At 44.6% G+C, this 23,890-nt stretch overlaps 1 protein-coding gene across 2 annotated transcripts; it reads right to left on the minus strand.

The window, feature by feature from the left end:
• Positions 1-2,455: 2,455 nt before the first annotated feature.
• GXYLT2 (glucoside xylosyltransferase 2) lies at positions 2,456-23,890 on the minus strand. Of its 2 annotated transcripts, XM_041465301.1 has the most exons (8): positions 23,790-23,890; positions 23,381-23,596; positions 17,305-17,494; positions 16,979-17,110; positions 11,030-11,281; positions 9,948-10,071; positions 7,506-7,678; positions 2,456-6,915 (listed from the first exon to the last, which is right to left on the minus strand). In XM_041465301.1, the coding sequence occupies exons 2-8, from the start codon at positions 23,566-23,568 to the stop codon at positions 6,733-6,735; spliced, it is 1,242 nt and encodes a 413-aa protein (XP_041321235.1). In that variant the 5' UTR covers positions 23,569-23,596; positions 23,790-23,890; the 3' UTR covers positions 2,456-6,732. The 2 variants fall into 2 exon arrangements, with proteins under 2 accessions (XP_041321235.1, XP_041321227.1); XM_041465293.1 differs by lacking the exons at positions 23,381-23,596; positions 23,790-23,890 and adding an exon at positions 23,689-23,751.

Below are 23,890 nucleotides of genomic sequence, written 5' to 3' on the forward strand. Positions count from 1 at the left end.
CCGTGAGGGAGGGGCGGGAAAAGCGGCGGGAAAGGCTCGGCCGCAGCGTCCGAGCGGCAGCCGCGCTCTGAGGCGGCTCTGGGCTTCTTTTCCGGGTTATCGTCCTCCTCATGCCGGCCCCGCCGTGCGGATCCTCGGGGGAGGGAACGCGGAGCCGTCCCCGCTTCACGCCTCGGCCCTTCGGAGAGCTCTTTTTCTTTCCTCCCCGCTCTCAGGCTGAGGGTGACTGCGCTCCCCCGTTTGTGCAAGGACGAGCCTGTGTTTTTATTCTCAAGATCACAGAAGATCCCCAGCTGGAAGGGGATCATCCAGTCCAGCTCCTGAGCGTGCACACACACACACCCCAACAACCCCACCCTGAGCACCCCTGGCAGCGCTGTCCCAACGCTCCCGGAGCTCTGGCAGCCTTGGGGCCCGCACCATTCCCTGCGGAGCCCGGGCAGTGCCAGCACCCTCTGGGGGCACAAATCGTTTCTTAATATCCCACCCCAACCTCCCCGACAGCTTCATGCCGTTCCCTCGAGTCTTGTCACTGGTCACGGCAGCGAAGGAAGAGATCGGTACCTGTCCCCTCTGCCTCTCCTGGCGAGGATGGTGAAGATCGCAGCGAGGTCTCCCCTCAGACTCCCGCAGGAGACTCTCCTCCAGCCTGGCACACATTCCCTGTGCTCCTGGCAGGATCCCCTCGCCCATCCTGTGCCAGCTCTTGGCTCTGGGGACGTGAAGCCCTGGCAGAGCTGTCACTCCTTCCTGGCCAAGGTGCCGAGGTGAAGCAAAGAGCAGGTAAGAGGCTCTAACCCAGCCCCCTCTACTGACTGGGAAAGATTTCAGTTCACAGCAAATCACCTTTTCCTTCCATTTTCAAAGCTGAAACATTTAAATGTAATCCTAGGACACAAAAAGCTTGTAGGCAGTTTCATCATGAGTTTGTTGTGTGATCTCAGGCAAACGGGTGAGGCAATCATGCCTGAGCTTCTTCATTAATGAAACATAAATTATAATTACTCCTTGTAAGGTATTTGACACACCTTGTAATAAAAATGTACACAGAGAGGATGATTTCATTTTGTGTCAGCTCCCAGCCTGCTTGTATTCACTGAGACCCAATAATAAGAATAATCACCTTGTTGGGGAAGATGTGGTGGTTTAAACATCTAGATAAAGAACAATGAGAAACTGTTTTACAATCCAGGGTTTTTTTTCTTCCATTAAATTTACACAAAGCCTCATTAAGATTTACGTTTCAGATTTTAAAATGTACTTTTTGAGAGATATAGGCTGTTCAACCCCTGGGCATGGATCAATAATTAAAATTATTTGTGGTGTAAGACCAGCAGCTACTTCTGCTCTCAGTAATGAAGCTTAGATTAGGTATCTAGAGAGCCCTGACCCAACTTGACATAAAGCAGTTTCCCTTCACTGAAGTGTGACGGCAATTTGTAAGGTATTTCCACCCAGTTTGAACCAAAATTGATTGTTGTGCTTTGAAACAATCTGTAGCAATTCAATACATCATTCAAGCAAGGGAGATGCAGCAGAATCCAGTGAGAACAATAAGAAAATGACAACAATCTTCTATTTCAAGACCCACTTAGGTCTTCAGAAAATACTGTACATGGATACACACCAAAGGATTTAAAAAAGGAGCATAGAGATTTTGTTTAAATTTATAGCTGCAAACCTGAGTACGGTACAATAACTTGGCACTAAAAATCATGGATCTCTGGAAGGAAAGTTGTTGGGTTTTTTTTTTTCTTTAAAGTATATCACAGCCACCTTGAGACAAATTAAGATTCTCCTCTGAGAAAATGCCTAAAAATCTTTATTGTGCTTTTAAAAAATCTGGAAGACTTGGGATATCAAAAGATGAGAACAGCTTACACCCAGTGCCTTAAAAAAAGAGGCTGAAAAAAGAAAAACTGTATTTGTGGGAGCTGTTTCTTTTGAAAGATTACCCACAGGAGATACAAAAAAACCCAAGGAATAGTCAGATGTGACAATCATTCAGCCTTTACCTGGCTCAGGCACTGGCCCCAGCAAGTCCCCAGGGATTGTCTCCTATTAATCCAAGAGCCCATGGCAAACTGGCCAGCAGAGTTTTCTTTCCAAGCTGTATTTCACACCTTCCTCCCAGTACATCCCTGGGACAAGAGCTTCCTGACATCACTCCACAAACTCTGGAGCCAGTCAGACTAAAACCAGCCCTGTTTTCTCACCTGGAGCCTCAGGTGTGAGGTGTGCCCTTTGGAAGCGTGGTGGCCTCTGGAAGTGCTGAGCAGAATGGGAAGGAGATCTTTCCCTGAAGGTGTGAACCCTGAGAAGGCACCTGCTGTGCACAGTTCTAACCCTCACAGGAGGGAGTGAACATTTTCAGAGGACTCAGGAAAAGATGCTTCTACAAGAACAGGTCTTTATTTAAAATAAAGAGCCCTGTTATTTCTGTGTCATTATTTCAGCATTAATTACCAAAACTATACATACACACTTTTGGGCTATAGTGGAGAAACAGCAGCAATTAAGGTGTATTTACAGAAATGTGAAAGTCAAACCAAAGTATTTTACCTCAAAAGAAAACATTAACAAAGCGCTTTGTTCGTCTTCCATGCTGATTCTCAATTTGGTGTTTTGTCGCCATTTTCATTTCAAAGGAAGTGTTGACAGTTGGTTTTTATTCTGATCCAGAATGAAAGCAAGATTTCCAAACATCACTCTTTCTTTTGAACAATTCCTTATGCCAGCGGGAGGAGCAGGCTGACCCCAGCACACACGAGCACTTGCCCCAAGAGCAGTGGGGAACGTTTCCAGCCCCTGCAGGGATGATCCTGGTGACTGCCCCATCCCATCCCACCTCTGGAGGGGTGCTCACTCTCCATTTACTACCATCACATTTTACTGCACCTGATGGAGAGGAGAAAAGGATTCTCTGACAGTTGATAAAGTGTCAAGGTTTATTTCTTTCTTTAGTTGTACTTTATTCCCAGCTTGGGAAATCTCTATTCTCCCCACAGCAACACTGGCTGGAGCCACGTTTGCAAGTGAAAAACCCTGGCTCACCGAGCAGTGTGACTGTGAGTGTGTAACACACACCCAGAGCCTTCCCAGGACCTACACAGGGCCGGTTTTACAGCTGGCCCACCTCTGCCCATCCATGTCAGGGACAGCCTTATTCTTGATTTCTGAGAGCTGAGGCTGAGCCCAACACATCACCCAGCTGGGAGCAGTGTCAGCACCAGGATCTGGCTGAACAGACAGCCCAGCAGCTTCTGTCACACAGAGATGTCACAAAGAGATGTCACAAGCAAGGACAGCACAGCAGCGACCACACAAGAATGTCAAAAATGCATACAAGAAGGAGGGAGGGGAAATGATGCTAAATGACGTCCAGAGAGTGAAACATTATGGAGAAACAGTAAAGAATAAAAGATAAAACTCCAGTTTCCTTTGAGAGAAGGTTCTGATCTACGCTCACCGTAACACAGCTGGAGCTGCAGCAGGACACACGAGCACTTTGGGGGAAGTTAAATGTATTTGTCTCTCTTTATATCCAATATCAGACTCTTTCACTACAGTAAAACTGTAAAAGAGGAACATTTATCTGTGTTCCCTGCTGTCAAACCTGGTATACACACACTAAAACATCACACCTACAAAACTCTATCCCAATCAGACCAGCACAAAATCTTGTATTTAAAAGAAAACTATCAAACTGTAGAGCTTGCTTAAAATTTCATTTATTTGTATTGTAAGCCAAGGGATCGCCTTCAACTCAGAAATGCACTGCTCAGCCTCCTTGGGAGCTGTAACAATCAGTGCATTTGTCAAAGAAAAATCCACAAGCAATTCAGTGACAGAGAAAAGGGACATTTGTTACACACATGCTCGTGCTGTGCACACACACACTGAGCAGTTTCCAGTTTCCCCTGTAAGCAAAACGCTGCTGAGCTCTATCCATTATACCACTGGAAATAACTAAAACACGGGAGAGGAAGGGGAAATGAGGACATAAAGTCTTTGTAAGTATTTACACATCCCATTATTAAGATAAATGAAGGCTAATTAACATGGAATTAGCCACAAGTATGAAATACAAAATGAATTAAAACTGGTTTCTAAGTAAAATGAATATTACAATCAACTACTGTTAAAAATAAAGTATAACATGGTTTTGGAAGCTGTAGTGAAATATAAATTAATAATTCTAACAACAACAAAAAACAAAGTTACGTAATTGTTTTAAAACACTTTGGAGAGCTCAAATTATTGCTTTTTTCCTCAGAAAAAGCCCAGCAGGGGGGAACCTCCCCCATTCTTCCTGCCAGCTGATATTAAATTAACAAGAGTCTTCATGTTAAAGCAAGTACTTCATATATTTAATAGCTGTTGAGAACACAACTCAGTTCATCCTAAACAAAATGTAGCACCTCCTGTGAACACAAAAAGCACTGCTTTAATCTCTTATCAGTTCATATGCAACAATGCCTTTGTTTTGTAATGAATTCCACTCCTTCATTTGAATGTGCCTGTAGTTGCAGGGTTCCGCTGAATCACAGCTTACACAACCACAGCCTCCCAACTCCAGAGCCTCAGCACTGGGGTGCAACTGTCTGGGCAGCAAGGCTGTGCTCTGCAGCTGCCTGTGCCTTGGAGACACCATGGAAATCAGGAATTCAGCCTGCCCAGCATGCAGCTCCACCAGCCTCCTCAGACCTCTGTCAGCTGTACCCTGACACTTGAAAATAAAGACTAAAAGCAAGCTAATACTTTAGACAAGCTCTCAGAATTGCTGGCCTAAAGGTTTTACCTGTCATACATTATTTTAGACTTTTTATATCAGCAGCTTTACCTTCTTTTCTTTGCCTTCTGGTTCTGAAATCTTCAATGCTCATTTGGGTTACATTTCAAACTTCTCTCAGCAGGTAGAAGGGTACTCTTGCTTAAAAATTGGCAACTGAAACTCCAGCTGAAATAGAAAATCCTAAGGCAAGCTGGAAAGGCACCTCTGCTCAAGTTTAAATGACTTTCTGGGTCCCAGGCTTTCAATCACAACAGTCGAGCTGCCTCTGTCCTTCACATGTCAATTTACACTCCGGTGGCAAACGCTGTGAGATAAGGGCTGGAGTCAGAACGCTGTTTAACCAAACTGTGATTACGATTTGCAGCAGAGGTGCAAACAAGGTTTCTGTTCCTGTCACTCCTGTGAGGTCCTGCAGTTCTGCTGTCCCTTACTCCAAGCCCCTGTCCCACTGCTCCCCTGCTCAGCTGCCCGCAGCCCTGCTCTCTGCCAGGCTGTGTCACAGACACTCTCGCACTCCAGGCCTTGGGAAAAGCTTGTTGGGACTCCATCCTCTGCACAGGCTCTTACCTGGCAGCCTGGGATGGCACCAAGGTCGTGCTTTCCCTCCTCTCAGGAACTGCCACACAAGGAGAGAGAAATGTATGAGACAAAAGGGAGACTCTGGTGTTTTCATATGAAACCCTGACTGGATAGGGGAGAACGCCCAAAACTGCAATTCCTCAGAAATCCTATTTTAACTTTGGGAACATAACCTTTCCCTCATCCACAGTCCCCAAGCATTTCTCTCTAACAAATGTATGATACATATACAGGATATTTCATCTGTGCCAGTTTTCCTTTCATTAGGGGAAGGCTCCATTATCTCACCCTGCCCACCCTGCTCCTCCTTTGCCTGTTAGATACAAAAATGAGCAGTTCCAAGTAATGGCTGATGTTTTCTGCTCAACAGACTTGAAAAGTAACATCATTTTCTCCGCTGCTTCCTTGAAGCACTCCTACACACAGCCATGGGGCTTACACCTAGAAAATGCCCTCTGGGAGTCTGCTCTTGGATCACTGCTCTTTAGGAGTGAGTGTGCTCTTGGATAGCTGCTCTGCAGGAGTGTCCTCCCTTCCAGTTCCCCAGGGAATGGTCCCAAACACCTTTCAGCTACTGCAATTTAAACAAGCTCTTTGTGCTTATCAGAAGATGATGATCATACCTTGGAAATTTAAACTAAATGAAGTATTTTAAATAAACATCAAAGCCATTTTGTATCCTCTTCCACTTTGAGGCTATTCATTTTGATCCCAGCATAAAGGTCTCAATTTCCCCATCCCTGGAAGTGTCCAAGGCCAGGCTGGACAGGGCTGGAGTAACCTGGTCTAGTGGAAGATGTCCCTGCCCATGGCAGGGTGTGGAACAAGATATCCATGATGGTCCCTTCTAGAATTCTGTGGTCCTGTGATCCCAGAAATGGAAGTGCCAGGCAGAAATATTTCCATGCAGGAGAGGGGAGTCAGGGGCAGCCCTGGCCATCTCCCATGGCAGGGATGGAAAATCGTGTGGCAGTGGAATACTGCTGTTGCTGTGCAGGGAACAGCACTTGAAGAGGAGGATGGATCACCAGTACCTGGGTTTGTACTCTTCACTGACAATAGTCCTGGACTGTGCCTAATGCAATTCACATTGCAGAGAGAATACCTCCTTAAACTGTAAGGGACTGGGGTGGCAGGCCACAACTGTATTCCACAAAGAAAGGATTCTCCTGCTGTTCTCAGCAACAATCTCAGTAGGCTTCTAGGATTTCCTGCTTTTTGTAATTTCAAGGGTTATTAGAAAATTGGAACTGGAAATAGAAATATTTTAATTCTGAGTAGAAGAGTTCATATTCTTCATTTGTATCCTTCATGAAATGGAGTACAAGACTTAAAACTTCTGTGTAAGAGAGCTACAGTTAGTATCTGTGGTTGGCCCCCAAGTACACAATGACACGATTTTCATACACCTTCTTCATAGTTTTCTCAATTTGCTTCAAAAATACTTGTGGAATTCTCCCACATAAAGTGTGCACTGTATCCAGAAACCTCGACTGCAGAGGGTAGTACAAAGACTGGAAGAGATTGTCTTCAAATGGAAACTAAGGAAAAGAAACAAAAAAGAATTTTTAGTTTTCGCTAGTTGTGAAAGGGCATTTTATAAATTTCTGTAAGAGAAAACATTCCATAGGTAGGGAATGTCTTGTCCCTCACCTGCTAAGTGTCACCAACCCCATCACTTCACATCCTGCCTGCCTGAGAGAGTGCACTGACAGAAATTTTATTAATGTCAGGATACTGTAAGGAAACAGGAGTTTTGGCAAGCAGAGCTGTACACACACAACATCCCACCTGTGCCTACGGACAAGATTCTGCTCTCTATATGCCTGGAGGGCTGAGGTGCTCAGGAAGGACAAGCTTTCCTGGGAATTTATGGACCAGAGCTGCAGCCTCAGCATGAGAAACTCCACGCCAGCTGTTTCTACCTTCAGTACTATAGAAAAGCAATTGATCAGCCTTCTTGATTACTATAATACAAAAGAAAAATGTCTAAACTGCCTCAAACGCACGAGAAGCCAAAGCAGCCATGTTCATGTACACAAACACAACTAGGCAGCGTGAGGGCTGGCACAGCAACCTGAGTGAAGCCAGCCTGGGGCACAGGGAGCGGCTCTGCGGAGGCAGCACTTACATCCCGGATCACCTCGTAGAGGGCCCTGAAGGTGGGCTGCTTGTCGTCGTGGTAGACGCCTCTGTTGCCGTGCAGGATGGAGACCCCCTCCTCCTCCGCCCCCCTGCAGTTGCTGCCGTACATGCAGTGGTCAGGCCGGTAGTTCCACTGGCAGGGGAACACGTACAGACACTCTGCCCACGCCAGCAGGGCACAGGGAAGGAGAGGAGACACGTCAGACAAGAGTTACAACAAATCAAACCAGCCTGGGACCGATGATCGGGGAATGTTCAGTCACAGCTTCTGCGAGTATCCCCAGCAGAGACACCTCCTTCCCTCATGGATGGCTACACCCCCCAGCTGCTGGTCACAGACAGGAAACACAAAATCTGGGACAGAACACAACCCAAGGGAGCCCTTCAGAAAGCTTTAGTGGAAGAACCAAACCAGAGAGCACACAGCAGGTGGCACTGTCCAGCACCCTGTGCCACAGGAAGGAGTCTCTGGAGTGACAGGGACGACTGGGGAAGCACACACAGCAGTGGGGTTATGAAAAATCCAGACTCCTCCTGAAGCCAGCAAGGGAAAACTTGCAAAGTATATCCAGTGTTTGCTGCTGAAGCTGTCACAGAGGCCATGACAATCTGTTACACAGCAGAGCATAAGGGGTGGTGTATTTTATCCACAGCCCTCCAAAGAGTCATCATCCATTAATTTCACAGGTCTAGGTTATTTAGAGATGAGCCTAATTTCTCAAAAGGGCTCATAACTCTCTTTCTCCTGGTGATTTTTTTTAAACTCCAGGCACACAGTGCTTGCAATCTGTTTGTCATAAATCACTCCAGTCCCTGCAACCTTTCTGCCTTGGCCCTGGGGAACAATGAATGATGGCTGGTGCCAGCAGGGCATGGCATAAGCACTGAAGATTGAATTCTTCCCTTGGCCTTTCCCAGCTTCCCAGGAAGCCTGCAGCTGGTCTCGTGAGGTTCTTGAAAAGCAGAAGAAAAACTTTCTGAACTTTTCTTCCCTTAAGGCCTCTCCAGCAGAGTTTTTCAGAAAGGGACAGCAATCTTTGGAGATGGGCAAAGGGAGCAGCTCCTCAGGCCCGGGGAACAGAGCTTGCTGTGGTTTTAACTCCCATCTATAAAAAGGCACCTACAGCAGTCTTGGCCAATTCCCTCCCCAGCCAGTCACAACAACCCAGAGCTTAAGAGCCCAGAAAGTCCAGTTTTCTGTGCTAATGGTACACAGTTCTTTCATTTTCTTTTCTTGAGCAGTCACAATTATAAAAAAATTCTTTACCAGTTCTGAGTAAAGGACAGACTGTGGTGCAGAAGAGTCTCCATATGTAGCTTTGACAGAGAACACTCATCACAATACCAAAGTATTTTTGCAGCCTTTTTTTTTTTTTCCTGCACACTTCAGTGAACAGTTTGTGTCTGTCTCCACAACTAATCTGGCTCCATATTTTTGTTTCTCCAGGAGACCATGCTCCCATAACATTTGTTTCTTTTTGGAAATTAATTCCCACTCTCTATTTCCCTAGGACCAGGGGTAATCTATGGGACACTGATGTTTGACATCTGTCTGCAGTAAACAGATGTTTGCTTTTTGCTTTGCTTCTCCTCACTCCAGCAGTTTGCCTGGATTTGGGTATATCCAATTACCTACCCTGTGACTCCCCAGAGAAAAAGAAAAGAGAGCAGAATAAATAAAGATAATTCCAAACCTGGTTTATTCTTAAGATAAGTTAAGGTGACAAGGTCACATAGGAAACCAGGAGAAGCAGTAGGGATGGATACTCAGCATCCATTTAGAAGCGTGAAATGTGGTTCTCAGCTTCTCTGGGAAGTCTGTGCTATGCTCCAGCATGTTTAAATCCCTGCATTTCTCACCAGCAGGACATCAATGACATCATCTGGTGCCTGCTGAGGCCGGGTCACTCAGCTCAGAGGCTGAAAGCTGCTTTACATGAGATATTTCAATGGCTGTGTCCACTTTCTCTCTATATTACCTTTGTTACTGATTTGCATAATTATCACAAGTCAGCTGAATTTCAGAAAAACAGGGCTTAGCTTTGCAGAAAGTTTGCCACTTTCACATTCAGATAAACATCTGAAACAAAAACATTTTTGCAGCTACACCCTGGTCCAGTGATACCCTGAAGCACACAGACAACATGAACTTCACCCCTTCACTTAATCATTACTTTTACACCTCATTATTTTCTCAAATCTCCAGAAAACAGATTTATACATTCAATGGAACCAAGTCCAAGCCCCATTACCTGCAGCTATGTCAGAAATATTTTCATAGGTTATAAATCCTTTGAGGATGCAGTTACATAATAACTCCATACCAGAGTATTTATGCACATTATGAACAACAAATATCAGTTAAAAAAATCAAGCTCAAGTTATTTTCTCAACACAGATAATGAAGACTCCAAGAATCATTCCTTACCTGGGTTAAAGTAAAAAATGATATTTAGCAAATCCTGGTCTCCCCACGTGATGTAATTTTTGTACTTTTGGTACAATGGATATAACATTTCCTCCCAAGTCAAGCCACCTGGTATCAAACTGTTCTGTAGGACAGGAAAACAGAAGCAAGGGGTTAATGTCATGGTCAGTGCTGTGGTATCTGACCCAGAGTGGGCACACAAAAATCTCTAAGCTCTGCTAAGCCATGTTGGACACCCAGGTGAAAAATTAAAAACTACCAGGAAATGTTGGACCTGGACAGGGCTGCAACAGCAGAACTCACTGTGTTTATCTAAACAGGAAAACAAAGTCTCCTGGGCCCAGCTCTGATGTCAGCTCCTGCTATTCACAATCTTCCTATTCCAAGTAACAGGAGGGGGAAAAAGTGAAAAATGCAGGGACAAGGTGAAAACCAAGGTATAAAAGCAGGGAAAATTCCAGACTAAAGATCATCTTCCCTGGGAATTACAGTAATAAGAACAATGTTTGGGTTTTTTTTTGTTTCCAGCTGTTCCTGTAACAATGTGGGAAACCCCTGGCATTGCCTGAGGAACCCCTTGGGGCAAGCAAAGTTTTAGTGATTAGAGAATACGTGCTCAGTGACATGGATCTGTTGTGAAAATGTTCCCTTCTCACTTACACCAGTTCACAGAGTCACATACCTGCAGCAGGATGCAAAAGTCTCTTCATAACAGATGCAAAAATCACCAATTTCTCTGGATATTCACATCAAGCTTTCCAATTTTAAAATTGGAAACTTGCACTGAAGATCCTTGAGTTTGTTCTTTCATGTATCTTTTCAGAGAAATGTAAGAAGTTGAGGAAGCCATTTTTAACACTGCTACCAGACTGCTTCAGCTGAAAGTTCTCACTGCTCCAGCCTTGAGGAAATTTCATTTATTTTCATAATCACTTTCACACCAGCTTTTAGCATCCAATTACACATATTCCATATCTCTCTGATTCTCCGTATTACGACCATCACGCCATTTTACACTGAGCTTTCCAAGATGTGAAAACACACCAATCCTGAGTTTCTGCAACAGCTGCGTGCGCTCTCACCTTGAACTGGGTGCTGCGGATCCGCGTCAAATTCATCAGCATCACGCCGGAGTTGAGGCCGGTGCTGCCGTAAAAGGGGTGCCGGGCGAAGCGGCTGTACCAGCCAATCTTGGGGATCTCGTGCTCGGGGGCCATGGCAGCCAGCTGGGTGGAGTTGAATTCCCTCAGGAGGTGCCAGATGTCATCGATGGGCCTCAGGAACAGCACGTCAGTGTCCACGTAAAGCAGGGAATCCACGTCCTTTAAAATCACCTTTGGGGTTTGCGCAGCAGGGTGAGAAACAAATCAGAGAGGAGGAAAACACAAAGATTATTGGCAGAAGGGACTTTTACTTTAAACTGGTAATTTGGAGGAGGTTATTGATTTATCAGGTAAGTGTAATTACACAGAGGAACAACAGTTATCGGATTATTGGTTTGTTGCTTGCTGTGGGTATTTTTTGAACTGCACAATAAAGCAGCTACCAGAGCACTGAGGTTGGATTAACCTTCTTATGAAGCAGCAATTCATCGAGCTCCCAAAAACACCTGCAAGGACTACTTAGTTCCTGTTCAAAAATTACATGTACATAAAATGTATTTACAGAGCTGTTTTCAAGATCTCCACTGTCAGAAAGGATAACCCAGGTAACCCAGGAGTCCAGAATATTTAGACTTACCTTCATATATAATTAATATACACAACTGTTTCACATTAATTAAGACAATCCCATTGATCACCAACACATGTGCATCCCCCTGAAGAACAAAATTTGGTCGTTAAACAGGAATGTCACATTAAAATACACCAGGTCATATTCTGAGCTCTATTAGCAGATTCTGTATGAGGAACAACCACAGTAAAGTTGGTCAGGTCAGAAGGGTGTAACTGCAGATTAGAGCCAGGATATTTCAGCGGTTCCTGCTGGCCATGTTCCCCCTTGTGGCTGCCCAAATCCTTACACACTCCTGCACTAATATCCATGGTGAGACAAATGACCTGGTGCTTCAAGTCTTTGTAAAGTAGTAAAGATCATTACCTACAGCTGACCACCAGTTCCAACTGCATTTTCATTGCTCTTCTTCATTATTTGCTAAAGCTGTCCAAAATTTCCTGAAGGACTGAAATTTTCTTACTTTGGTCTAGCCAAAACCCCTATTTACTTCTCTCTCTTTCTTCAAAAAGCAAACCCAAAAGGTTTTGGATTTTCACCGTGTGGAACACAACAATCACTCTCTCATCCAACTGCAATGACATTAATGACAAACTCTCCTGTTTCTGCAGTTAAAAGCAATTCTACCAAAGAAATTGGGTTTTACATAAATTCTAATGTATTGTGACTGAGGATTACATGTGAAATAAGAGTGAAACACATTAGGATTGATGGGTGAAAAAGTGGGTGAAAAATATCATCTCTAAGCATGCTCAACAGGAATCCACTAAGATGCCAAATCCCTGAGTAAAGACTTAAATGAGATTTTTCACCTGACTCAACACATTGGGATTCAGACTGACATTCAGTCAAGTTTAACAAATCCCTGACCTGCATTTCTGACAGGATAACTACATGTTCTTCCTACAGCACAGGGCAGGCTGCAGAAGGAACTGTCTCTGCATTTTAAACAAAAGTTAGGTGTACAACAAACTCTAAGTAAACACATTCAACACAGTCCAGATCTCTCTGCTGGATGGAAGATTATAGCAATACAGCATTTTCCCACAAAAGCCCCACAAACCACCATGTGGAGGTATCTGTAAGTAAGTGACAAAAATTGTACAGTAATACAGTAGGAGCTCAGAGTGAATATTTGCAGATGTTAAGTATCCTCAAGTCCAGTATTAAAAAAACAAACCAATAAAAAAGACAGATACTATAAGAATAAATCAAGAGAAGAAAGTCTGAAAAGAAAAAAGGATTTCAGTTTAAGGATATCCTGGGTATTGTGTATTAATTATTCTGCAGCATCTAGGAGTCCTGATTTTTAGGGACCTGCTATATGGAGTCACATAGAAACAAAATGCATTAGAAAAAGAAAAATCATCCCCAAATTTAGTCTGAGACAGATTAAATTCCACAGGTTCCAGAGGTAACACTGCAATACAAGCAGAGCAGACTTTGCCTGTGGGTCCACAGGACACTGCAGAGCATTTAAGATTTTTTTCTAAGGGGGCCTTGGTAAAAAGGCAAATTGAGGCATCTTCCAGCAGGAAAAACTTACCCCAGTTCAGGGGGAAGTTTAACAGGTACCTACAGACTCTCCTCATCCCTCCCAAGCATAAGTGCCAGCCTGGCCACTGCTTCTTCCAGCACAAAAACATTCTTTCAGCAGATTTCAAGACACAAATAAATCTAAATCTGTGCAAGTCCATGGACTGTTGTAATTTTCCTACAGATTCAAGCAGGTACTGCAGTCCTTTGTGCAGTGCCTACCAGCACCTGATCCCACCTTGCATTCCTCCTCTCAGGATTCCCATGCCCTCCTTTCTGCTGGTTAAAAGATTCTTCCTCTCCTGTGTCCAAGGTGTTGCCCTGCAATGACACCCAAGTAGCTAAAAAAGAGCTGTGCTACCTCCTTTAAGCCCTTCCCACTTTCACATGTTGAGTGTTAAGACTCCTTTAAAAGCTGCGGATGTCAGTTTGAATTGCTCACATCTCTCCAGGCTGTGCCTTGGGTAGGAGGGATTTAATTTCACCCACTGCAGCTGTGGGAGTTCCTCAGAGAGCAGGAACTTGCAGTGCAGGTTAAAAGTGACACACAGTGACCTAGAGCAGGAGCTTTGCCAGGCTGTGGCTGGAGGTCTGAGCTCACACAAACCATGCAGATATACCTGACAGCCTGGGATTTTGGAAAGGAATGGCCAGAAATACAGCTTGCTCTGCTTGTCTTCCCCTTGCTCTGCAGGCACTTACACATTTTAAAAGTGTGATTTTTCTTTTTTTTTCTTTTTTTTTTTTCTTGCCGCTATACAGAGTATTCTTAGTAAATCTGTCAAAAAGTTCTGCACAGAACTGGCTATATTTAGCCTGGCACTTCACTTAAATACTCAATTATCTGTAATTTGATTTCACAACTTCTGTCTCCATAGATTCTCCCTGTGTTAGCAAGGTTGGCAAAGAATAACCCACTCCTGAGTAAACACACGCTGGTGTACTGTGAAGCTGGGCTACCTAAGGGTTTGTGAGGGCTCATGTGGCAGCTTAGCACAGTTTTATCCAAAATTAGGGACAGAACACTTAGCTTAATGCTAGAGTAACAGTGCCACAAAGTCGAGTTACTAAACCTCATTGTAGTAAGAGATTAACTCAAGTTACAGCAGAGACTTTTGTCTAGATAAGGCCCTGGCATCTATTCCCACTGGGCTGGATACTTGAGCATCCCTCAAGAGCAAGGCTGTAACACAGGGATATTGCTAATCTATCTTAAAAGCTCTTAAGTAGATTAAGTGTTTTGAGAAGGGCTCTAAATGTTCATCCAAAAATCATCCAAAAATCCCTTAGGCATTTCAGGATACTTTAGCTGATTGTTTTGGTAGCTCCAGAAGAGCAGCACGGAGGCAGCTGCAGCCAGCCCTGAGGGACCAACATCCCTGGGACCAGAGGATGTTCCTCACCTGCTGTCTTAACACCCGTGGCAGGAGCACAAACCAGTTCCCAGGGACTGCTGAGAGCACTGCCCTCCTAGTTTAATGTTAAAGTTTCACTCTGTGCTTACAAAAAGATCTACATCTTCCTCCCTGTGTCTCTAAAAATGCCCTGGATGGTTTTGCTGCAGCAGAGTGCAGCAGGAGATTGACTTTTGAGATTACACAGAGTCTCCTGCATCGAAGTGGCAAATGTGATCAGATGTCTCAGAATTCCTCTGAAAACGCAGGATGTACAGTCTTCCTGAATATTTTAGCATCCTGGGCAGAGCCAACAAGTTGGGAATGTGCACTTCAACCTGCTGCCCAGGACAGAACAGTTCAGTACTGCACACTGCAGGGTCACATCCCACAGCTCTACTTTCATCACTGGGTAAAACCACTGGAATATTCTTACCCAATTTTCCCCGAACACATTCCTCAGACCCTCCTGTCCACTTTCACTCGCCTGCTGGTGCTGCAGAGGAGATTTCTTTGGCAAGAAAGGCACTTGTGAATCAAAGACTCGCATTCCACTCGGGCTTAGCATTATCAGGAGCAAGACAATTTGCACAACTGAGAGTTAAGCAGCTGATAACTACTGCTCTCCTGGGGTCCTCCCTAGATCCGGGCACATTTCATGCTGCTGCAGGGAAAAGTGCTCAGTACAGAGAAAGATGAAAAAAACCCAAACTGATATTCTGCTGGTATTTATTAAAAATAAAACTAGTTCTCTAAACAGTGAACTAGTGAACACTTGGAACCCTCTGCTCCCATTCTGTGCTGGCAGTTCAAGTGGAATATTAGAACCCAGTTATCAAACACCAAAAAACCAAATTAATGGCTGGAATTACCCAAACACAGCCTAAGGTTGTGCCAGCCTGTGAACTCGAGCACCAAACCTTGAGGGTCCCCCAGGACATTTGCCACCTCAGCTATGATGACAGCTTGTTTATTACACCCACATCAGCTCCGTGTCAGCTGCAACTCCTCTTGGACAGCCCCTCCTACTCACAGCCATAAACCTCAGCCTGACCACACACAGCATTCTGCAACTGCCCCTAGAGAAACAAACATCTACAGCTGCCCCCTCATTCTGCTAACACAACAAGCAACAGTCTAATACTCCTTAAAAGAAGTTACTGGAGAACTTCAGCAATGTAAGAATGACAAAAAGGAATCAGTAAAAGCCCAGCCTGAAGGAATCAGCATGAATGCGTAACAACCCCTTTCTGTCATCAGAACAGTGAAGAGAAATAAAAGTTAAGTCATTCCTATGATTAGTCTCCCAGAATGACAGAAAGTATCCCAGAAGAACAGAGATTTCTGTTTACCCAGGACATCCTGACCCTGTATGGAACAAACTCACGCTTAGGGATTATCTTCCAGGTGATACAAATATTTACTCAGGGGAGAGAGGATCCCTGCTGCAGTTGGAGTTACTTCCAGCCCATCTGGCCTTTGTGCTGTTGATAGTCCACCCCGAAATGGCAGATCAGCAGAACTGCTGACAGCACATATTTTCTCACATATGTATTCACAGGCTACATATCTGGACACGCAGCTGTCTCTGATTGCTTCCATCTGAGAGGGGAAAGATTTCTTTGTCCCCCCTCCACTTCTCCTAAGACAGCGATGAAGAAACCTGGATCATGTGAACAGCTTGTCACTTCACTGGAGTCACCCCAATCAACAGCAACCCACGAGGTATTTTTGATAGATGTTCTCAGTTCCACAGAAATTGCTCTATGCAAACGTTTTTCAACTTCTGATATGCAAAATTGGTATCAACACTTCCCTTCTCTCCAAGTTTACAACACTGAGTATAATACAATTTTCAGTGGATTTGGAAGAGTCCAGGATAGACCAAGCTCTTGCATGAAATCCCACTTCAAACACACTGGAATTATTACCTTAAGGGCAATTCTGACAGTCTTGGAAAAGGGAATGCTGAAAGCATCAGTTTAAGGACTACCATATGGAAAGGAAGGTGGTGGGTAAAGAGGGCATGTTGTAAAGAACGTTATTTACAAAAGGCACGCAGCATCTACCCCAAAAGATCTGCCCTGAGAGAGCTCTCACATTCTCTCTGGAGTATGGAGAGTCTGGAGAGCCCGAGAGGCTCATGGAACCGGAGATAAATCAGAAACACACATCCTTTGTTAGCCAGGAAAAAGCCACGCTGGATTTCTGGGCTGTTTTTTTAACAGCGTCTTAAAGCACAGACTAAAATTATCTTTAAGCAGATGTTTCAGCCTGAAAATGGTTTTAATATTACACCAGCAAAGCTTCCTTTCCTGGAATTAACCTTTTCCTGAAGCAACCTACTCAGAAATCCAGGTGCCTTACCGGAAGAAACAGGCGCTGGGCAGCACATGGTTTGAATAACTTTTTCCATTCCTGAGCATTTCCTACTGAGAAGGTTATTGGGTAAATGTTGGACTCAAACTTCTTTCTGTATGAGGAAGGCCACTCCTTTAACTGAAAGACATGGTGGTAGGAAATCAGACACTACACATTATAGAGCTTTTGTAAAAAATGCATGCATAAGGAATTTGTGTGTACAGTAAGCAACGTGCTCCAGCTGCTACTTGTTGATGTTAATGTAATTTTCTCAGAGATTAAAAACTTTTAACTAATTATTTATTTATTTACCAAATGACAGAGAAACTCACCTTTGTCTCAAATTCAGGCTTAAGGGAATCCTCGGCAAAGATGTGGAAGCAGAGCCTCCTGCTGCTGAAGAGAACTGCTGATTTCAGCATGATCAGCGTCTCCTCCAGCCGGTCCCCACATGCCACCACTGCCAGATGCATGCACTGCAAGGAGGAGGGCTCCTTTGGGTGTTTCTGCTCTCCAGGCTTCCTGAAAATTCAGGAATAGGCACATAAAAATTACTGATGTAGACATGAAGAGAATTGCCCATTAACAGACATAAGGGTTGGGTTTTTTTCTTCATCATTTTGCAAGGGATCAGGAGGTTTTTTTCTGGTTAGATATTTACAGAACAAGCAAATAGCATGGTAATTTCTCCCCGTGGTACAGATCAATAGTGTTACAATTATAACATAAAGAAAAAGGCTATTTTCTGTTATTCCTACATTTCTGGGTTTGCAAAAATCACTGAACTGTAGACACAGAGGAAGCCAATTTCACAGCATCTCCAACCAGACATCACCTTGCTCTGTGCAAATGACAGCTCTTTCCCCAGCCCAGAGGTCAGCAAGCCAGAACAGAGTTACAACTACCCAGCCAACTTTGTAACACAATGCAGATCACACAACTGCATCCAGCAACTTCATTTCCAAGCCCCTAATGGCTAGACTGGAAGAAGACATCCATACTTTAAAAAAAAACCCCACTGCATCCATATGTAAATTGTTCTGTTAATTAATTTTCTATTAAAGATGCATGCCTTAATTGTGGCCTGAAGGTACTGGCAGAGTTTCAAAGGACTGCTCTCCATTTCACCCCATGGAATCCATGAGATTTTGCTAAAATAGAGATTTTTGAAAACAAATATAGTCACATATCCCAGATGAATCAGACTATATTCCAAGGGCCAAACTGTGGGATTTTCACTTAGCACCCACCTGTGTGGGCTTTAAATACATTTCATCCAGATACAGGGAACACAGTAAGAGGCACAATAAAGCTTCCTGCTAGCCAGAAAAATCAGGTTCTCCTGGGGGGCTGAAGACCTTTTGAAAGCAGTCTTTCGGTTCTGTGTTTAGTGTGGAGGTAAAAATTGCATCCTCCAGGAATGCTTGCACCATGGTGTATCCACATTCCAACACAGATGGCACTTAGCCTCCATCACACCGGATGGAGCTGACCAAGCAACTAAATGCCAGGCACAGTAATCATTCCTGGAGAGTTCAAAAGGCAAATCATAGATCACTGCCTGCTCTGGACATATCTCTGAGCAGAGCACATCAATCCCAGCCCTGCTCAGAACACACAATTGCACACACACAATTAATCACTGCAGTTAATGCTACAAACAGAAGTTCTAAATAAGGAGAAAAATGACAGTTTTAAGCTGTTATTATTTTTTCCAGACGTTGAAGTGCTGCTCTGTGTGACAGCAGCATTCCACCCTTCAGAGTAACCCACCTCTGTGTAAAGGAACACCAGGCACTGGCACTTCACTGACTGTACAAAGCAACACATTTCATTAAGGGTTTAAAATCTTCTGCTATAGTCCTAATTAACCCCCAATTTCATCAGTGTATAAATAATGGAATATTACATCTATGTGAAGTGGTATTTACTTTGCAACCGATTAGTGTAAAAATTGCTGAATTATTGAAGTGAATAATTAGCTGCTCACACAGATCACCTTTCCCCCCTTCTCTCCATCTGTGTAATGTTTCCCCTTAATTGAGTCTCTAAATCAAGCCATGCACAGGCTGGGAGCTGCTTTGATGTAGTTTCTGGCAATGGAATTCACTGGGAGAGGGACTAAACCCTGCACTTTTATTGCAACATTTCAGAACCCCACACCAAAGCACTCGGCTTTCCTGGGCAGTTTTAGCCACAGCAAGCTCTGCATTATGCAGCTGTTTTGCAGTGAAAAATCCAGTATGTGCAGACAACACTTCCAAAGGACAGACGCAGCAGAAGCAATCCCTGGTGAAAGCAGAATGCCTGGAAAGCCCGTGGGAGTAGGGATAACAACAGACATCCAACACAGACATCCTGGAGGAGAAAGATGAGCCTTGGAGGTGAGGAATTTCCAACACTGCAGGTGTTCAGGAGCCTGGAGTGGCCTGAATTGGAATAAACATCCCAGAAAAAGGAGCTATTTGACCTCAGTCATAGTCTGGGACACTGAGAGCAATAATCAGTGAGAGAAGCAGCAATGACGTACAGAAGAACTTTGGGACACATTTTGCGTCTTCTTTGTAAGTACATAAAGACACTTAGAGGACAGTGAAAACAAAGGTGAGCTGCAATAGGAGATAAAACAGTGCCACAGCAGGATGCATTTGACTGCAATTTTAATTTAGCCTTTAAAAAATAACAGTTATCCAGAAGCCTGAGACAGGGCAGGTGTAGAATAGGCAAAGTCAAAGTGCCTGGAGGGCAAACAAGCAGACATGGCAAAGAAGATCCCAGCTCCCCTTCCCTGCCCTGTTCATGCAGGCACCCCATACAGGGCAAGGAGAATGGAAAGGACAGGAGGAACACCTGGATGGAAGGACATCCCTTAAAGATGTGCAGGACACAGCCAAGTTGTCCTACCTGTCAAATGGGAACAGCTGTTACAGCTCTAAGAATTTCCCAGCTCAAGAGACTCCCAAGGCATTAAAAAGCCCAAAGATACACAGAGTAATGCAATTATTATCATTAGCCAATTCTTCCTAATATTTACATTCATGCCTTTATAGTTCAACTTGTCTGTTATGAACACTCTGTAGTTGGGTTTTATAACCTAAATTAAACTGAAAGCAATGCAGAGACCTGGGCCCTACAGTTCAATAGGTTTGACAAGAACAAATACACAAACTAAGATCAAGCACTCCAGAAAGCATCACAAAACACTTGTAGAACACATCCCCACGGAGTGGCTGAAGACTGACCTCGATAAGATGAAGCACAATAAAATGTTTACAGCAAAGACCTTCCAACAATACAGAGCAACTCCCATCCAGCTGCTCGCTCGTTTTTTATTTACTGAATACAATTTCTTCAGAAAGGCACTGACACAGCAGGAGCAGTCTGAGTGCTCAAGCACAACAGTGTGCATTCCTAGGTCTTAAAGTTTAGATTACATGTAATTTTCTTATTAGTCACAGCCAAAGTGTCTCAAACATAATTAACCCAAAACCTGTCTAAATCAATCCAAATCCATTCAAAATAATGCATTTCCACCTCATTACAGAGTCTGCTAATCTATTCAAGCCTTCAAATTTATTCCTGAAAGATAATGCATGCAGACGCTTCCAAAATACAATATAGCTGCTGATTTTTGAAACCTTCTTCCCATTATGATCTCATTTACTTTTGCAGCACAAACAAGGATAGATTTAGGCATTGTATCAAAACTGGTGATTCACTGAACAGGCTCCTTCCCTACAGCCACCCCTGAGTCAACGTCCCAACAACGTCCCAGCTCCATGATGTGAAACACATTTTTTTGCACACTTTGAAATACAGATTTTTTTAAATCAACCTTTCTCACTTTGCAGCAGTTGCACAAAACCAACTGGAGCTGCTGTCAATCCAAAAATGGCTGAAGTTTCAACCTTCTCCTACCACTCAGGGGAAGGGAGAAAAGCCACTCAAAACCAGAATGGATGTTTCTCTCTTCTTTTATGAAGTGGGTTCTTTATGAAACAAGTATGAAATACTTGGGGTTTCGGCATGTTATTATCAAACTCAAGCCAAACTTGCATCTGTGTGCACACAAGCTGCACAGAAAGAAAAAGTATCTTGAGAGGTTGCCATGCAAGGGATGTTTTGCATTGGAGAAGTTCCTTTCAGGGAACTAAATGTGCTGGTGAAGGTTCACTTCCCCTGCCTCCCCACGCTGGTTTAAGAGAGAGCATGTTCACATCTGCCCTTCAAATGTAAAACAATCCTCCTTCTTTTGATACATTGCACACATGGGTTTGCCACGTATTTAAAATTCTTCATATAAAAAAAGTCTTACCAAAAGCATAGGACTTCCTACTTCTAGCAGGAATGAGCAGTAAAACCACCACAAAAAATGAAGCTTTCAAAGCTAACCAGAAATTTACCTAGATCTGTCCAAATTATCTAATGACCAAGGCAGGACACATGAATGTCATTGCTAACATTTGTGAAGCACCAGCCAGCTAATGACATGTGCCTACATTAACCTTTATACATAGCTTCTTTTGTCAAAAAAATTCTACACTTAAAACCCGATGTCTTCTGATATTATGGGACAACAGAGAGCAGTATTACAAATCCCAGTCAAAATACAATTCATCTTCCCTGCACGATGCTGAGTCTCATGAAGCAAACACAAGTCCCAAGTTACACTTTTGTTTCTGAGCTGAGCTCAAAACTTGCATCCACTGACAAACCAACTTGACAAAACTGAATTTAAATGTTTTACATTCAAGTTCTGTCAATCAATTCTGCAGTCTCATACACGCATGTATACTGTGATCACCTCACAAGATCTTACAGTCCTAATCAGATTTATTATCCTGAATGAATCAGTTAGATAAAGTGGGATCTCTGGCATCAAAAAAAAAAAAAAAAAAAGTTCCTTTGCTCATAAGGAGGAACTAAAATGATAATCATGGCCTGTTTCTTACAACCCAAATTCAAACCCCCCACAGTGCTTTCTGTTTAGCTTGGATCAGGCTTTTAAAACCCAGCAGATCCCACCACCTGATGTCTTTCCAACAAGGCAAGCATCACCTCCACTTCAAACCACTTATGTCACGCCCTCCCCACAAAAAAATCTTTTTTTATGGATACCCTCACCTGAATAAATTTCAGTAGTAACTATGTAACACAGAATCTTTCAGCAAATGGCTGAACAGGACCTACAGAATTGTGCTTCTCAGTTGTACAAACTCCTGCTGGGGCTAATGGTGCAGGATGAGGAAGGAAAAAAACAACCACCAAGCCCCACAAACAAAATTCCGAAGAAAATGCACACTTTGAATACTAAATTCCTCTTTTTTTTTTTTCTGTTGTGTTGCAGACCTTTTACAAAGGACTTGCAAAGTCAACAAATAATCAAAAAGTTAGATAATGTCAAATTGTGAAACATGAAGATGCTACTGCAAAGTGCTTTGAAGTGGAATGGTTCTTTACACTCTCTGGCAGTTCCACACTTTCCGGGCTCCTTCCTTCAGTGTTCTTCTTGATTTCCATGATAATCACAGAGATATGCCTTAAAGAAAAATGACTTCAGGAGGTACAGTTGCTAGTGGAAATAATCCTGCTTTAATACCGGCATTTAAATTCTGTCCGTGGCCCACTCTCAGCCCCAGAAAACATCTCCTGCATTCAGTGGGGTAACAATGCTGGGAGAAACCAACTGCTTTAATAAGTTAAGGAGTAAGAGCTCAAGAAACGGGCATAGTCTTTCATTCAGAACATCTCTGTGAAATCATGAATCAGACACACAAAGACATACCAAGTTAATTAGATATATGAGGTCACACTGACCATAATATAATTGGAATGCAAAGGGGAAAACAAGTCCTCCACCCACTGAAAGCTGCCCTTTCTCAACTAATTAGTTTTTAAAAAAATACCCTGCCTGTATGGTGCTGGGACAGGAAACACACCACACCACGATTTAAAACACCTTTAAAGTTCTGCTGAGTTAATTTACATATAAAAAAAACCCATTCAAAACAAAAAGCTCGAAAGCTTAAAATCTGCCAGCGCTCCGCAGTTTGTAACCCAGCGGCAGCACAGGGCTGTGAGGAGCCGCATTCCCTTTTCCGTGGCAAACCCGCGGAGCGCAGCTCCCGAGGCGCCAGCAGCGCTCAGCGCAGCACCCTGCCCACGGCAGCCTCCGAAACAAGGCCAGGACCAGGGAACAGCCGCTGTTCCAGAAGCTGCTCCCGCACAGGAGGGAAACCCCCGCTCGGGCACGGCGAAAACCTTTCGTGGCACCTCTGGCAACTACGCTGCCGGGGAAAGCTGCAGGGAAAGTTTGTACTTGCGAACCTCAGCAGTTCGCACGAGTGTCTTTCATCGCCGATCACTAGCGGGGGAAGAACACCTGGGAGAGGGAAGTGCCCGACGCACCGGCACCAAAGCGACACCGCCGAGGGGACCCGCGGGGCGGGCGGGTCACAGCGGCCGGGGATTCCCGAGGGCAGGGGCCCGGGCGCGGAGGGCGCGGGCGGCGGGGCCGCGCTGCCCGCCAGCAGATAGAGCAGCAGCAGCACGGCCAGGCACAGCAGGGCCGCCGCCACCTTGCAGGGCCGCCGCATGGCCGGGTCAGCACGGCCGCATGGCCGGGTGCGCAGCGCGGCACGCGTGGGGCTGGGCACGGGCACAGCGGCCGGGGATTCCCGAGGGCAGGGGCCGGGGCACGGAGCCGCCCCCGTTACCTGGCGCTGGCGCTGCCGCCGCCCGCGGGGCTCCTCCTCGGGGGGCTCCGGCCGAGGCGCGGCGGGCGGCGGGCGGGCGGTCAGCACGGCCGCATGGCCGGGTGCGCAGCGCGGCACGGCCGGGCCAGCAGCACCGCACGGCCGCGTCCCGCCGGCCGCATCGCCACAGCCCGGCCCGAGCGGGGACGTGGCTGCACAGCCC

Source organism: Pyrgilauda ruficollis, unplaced genomic scaffold (assembly GCF_017590135.1).
Source record: "Pyrgilauda ruficollis isolate IOZ18807 unplaced genomic scaffold, ASM1759013v1 scaffold10, whole genome shotgun sequence".
Lineage (NCBI taxonomy): Eukaryota > Metazoa > Chordata > Aves > Passeriformes > Passeridae > Pyrgilauda > Pyrgilauda ruficollis.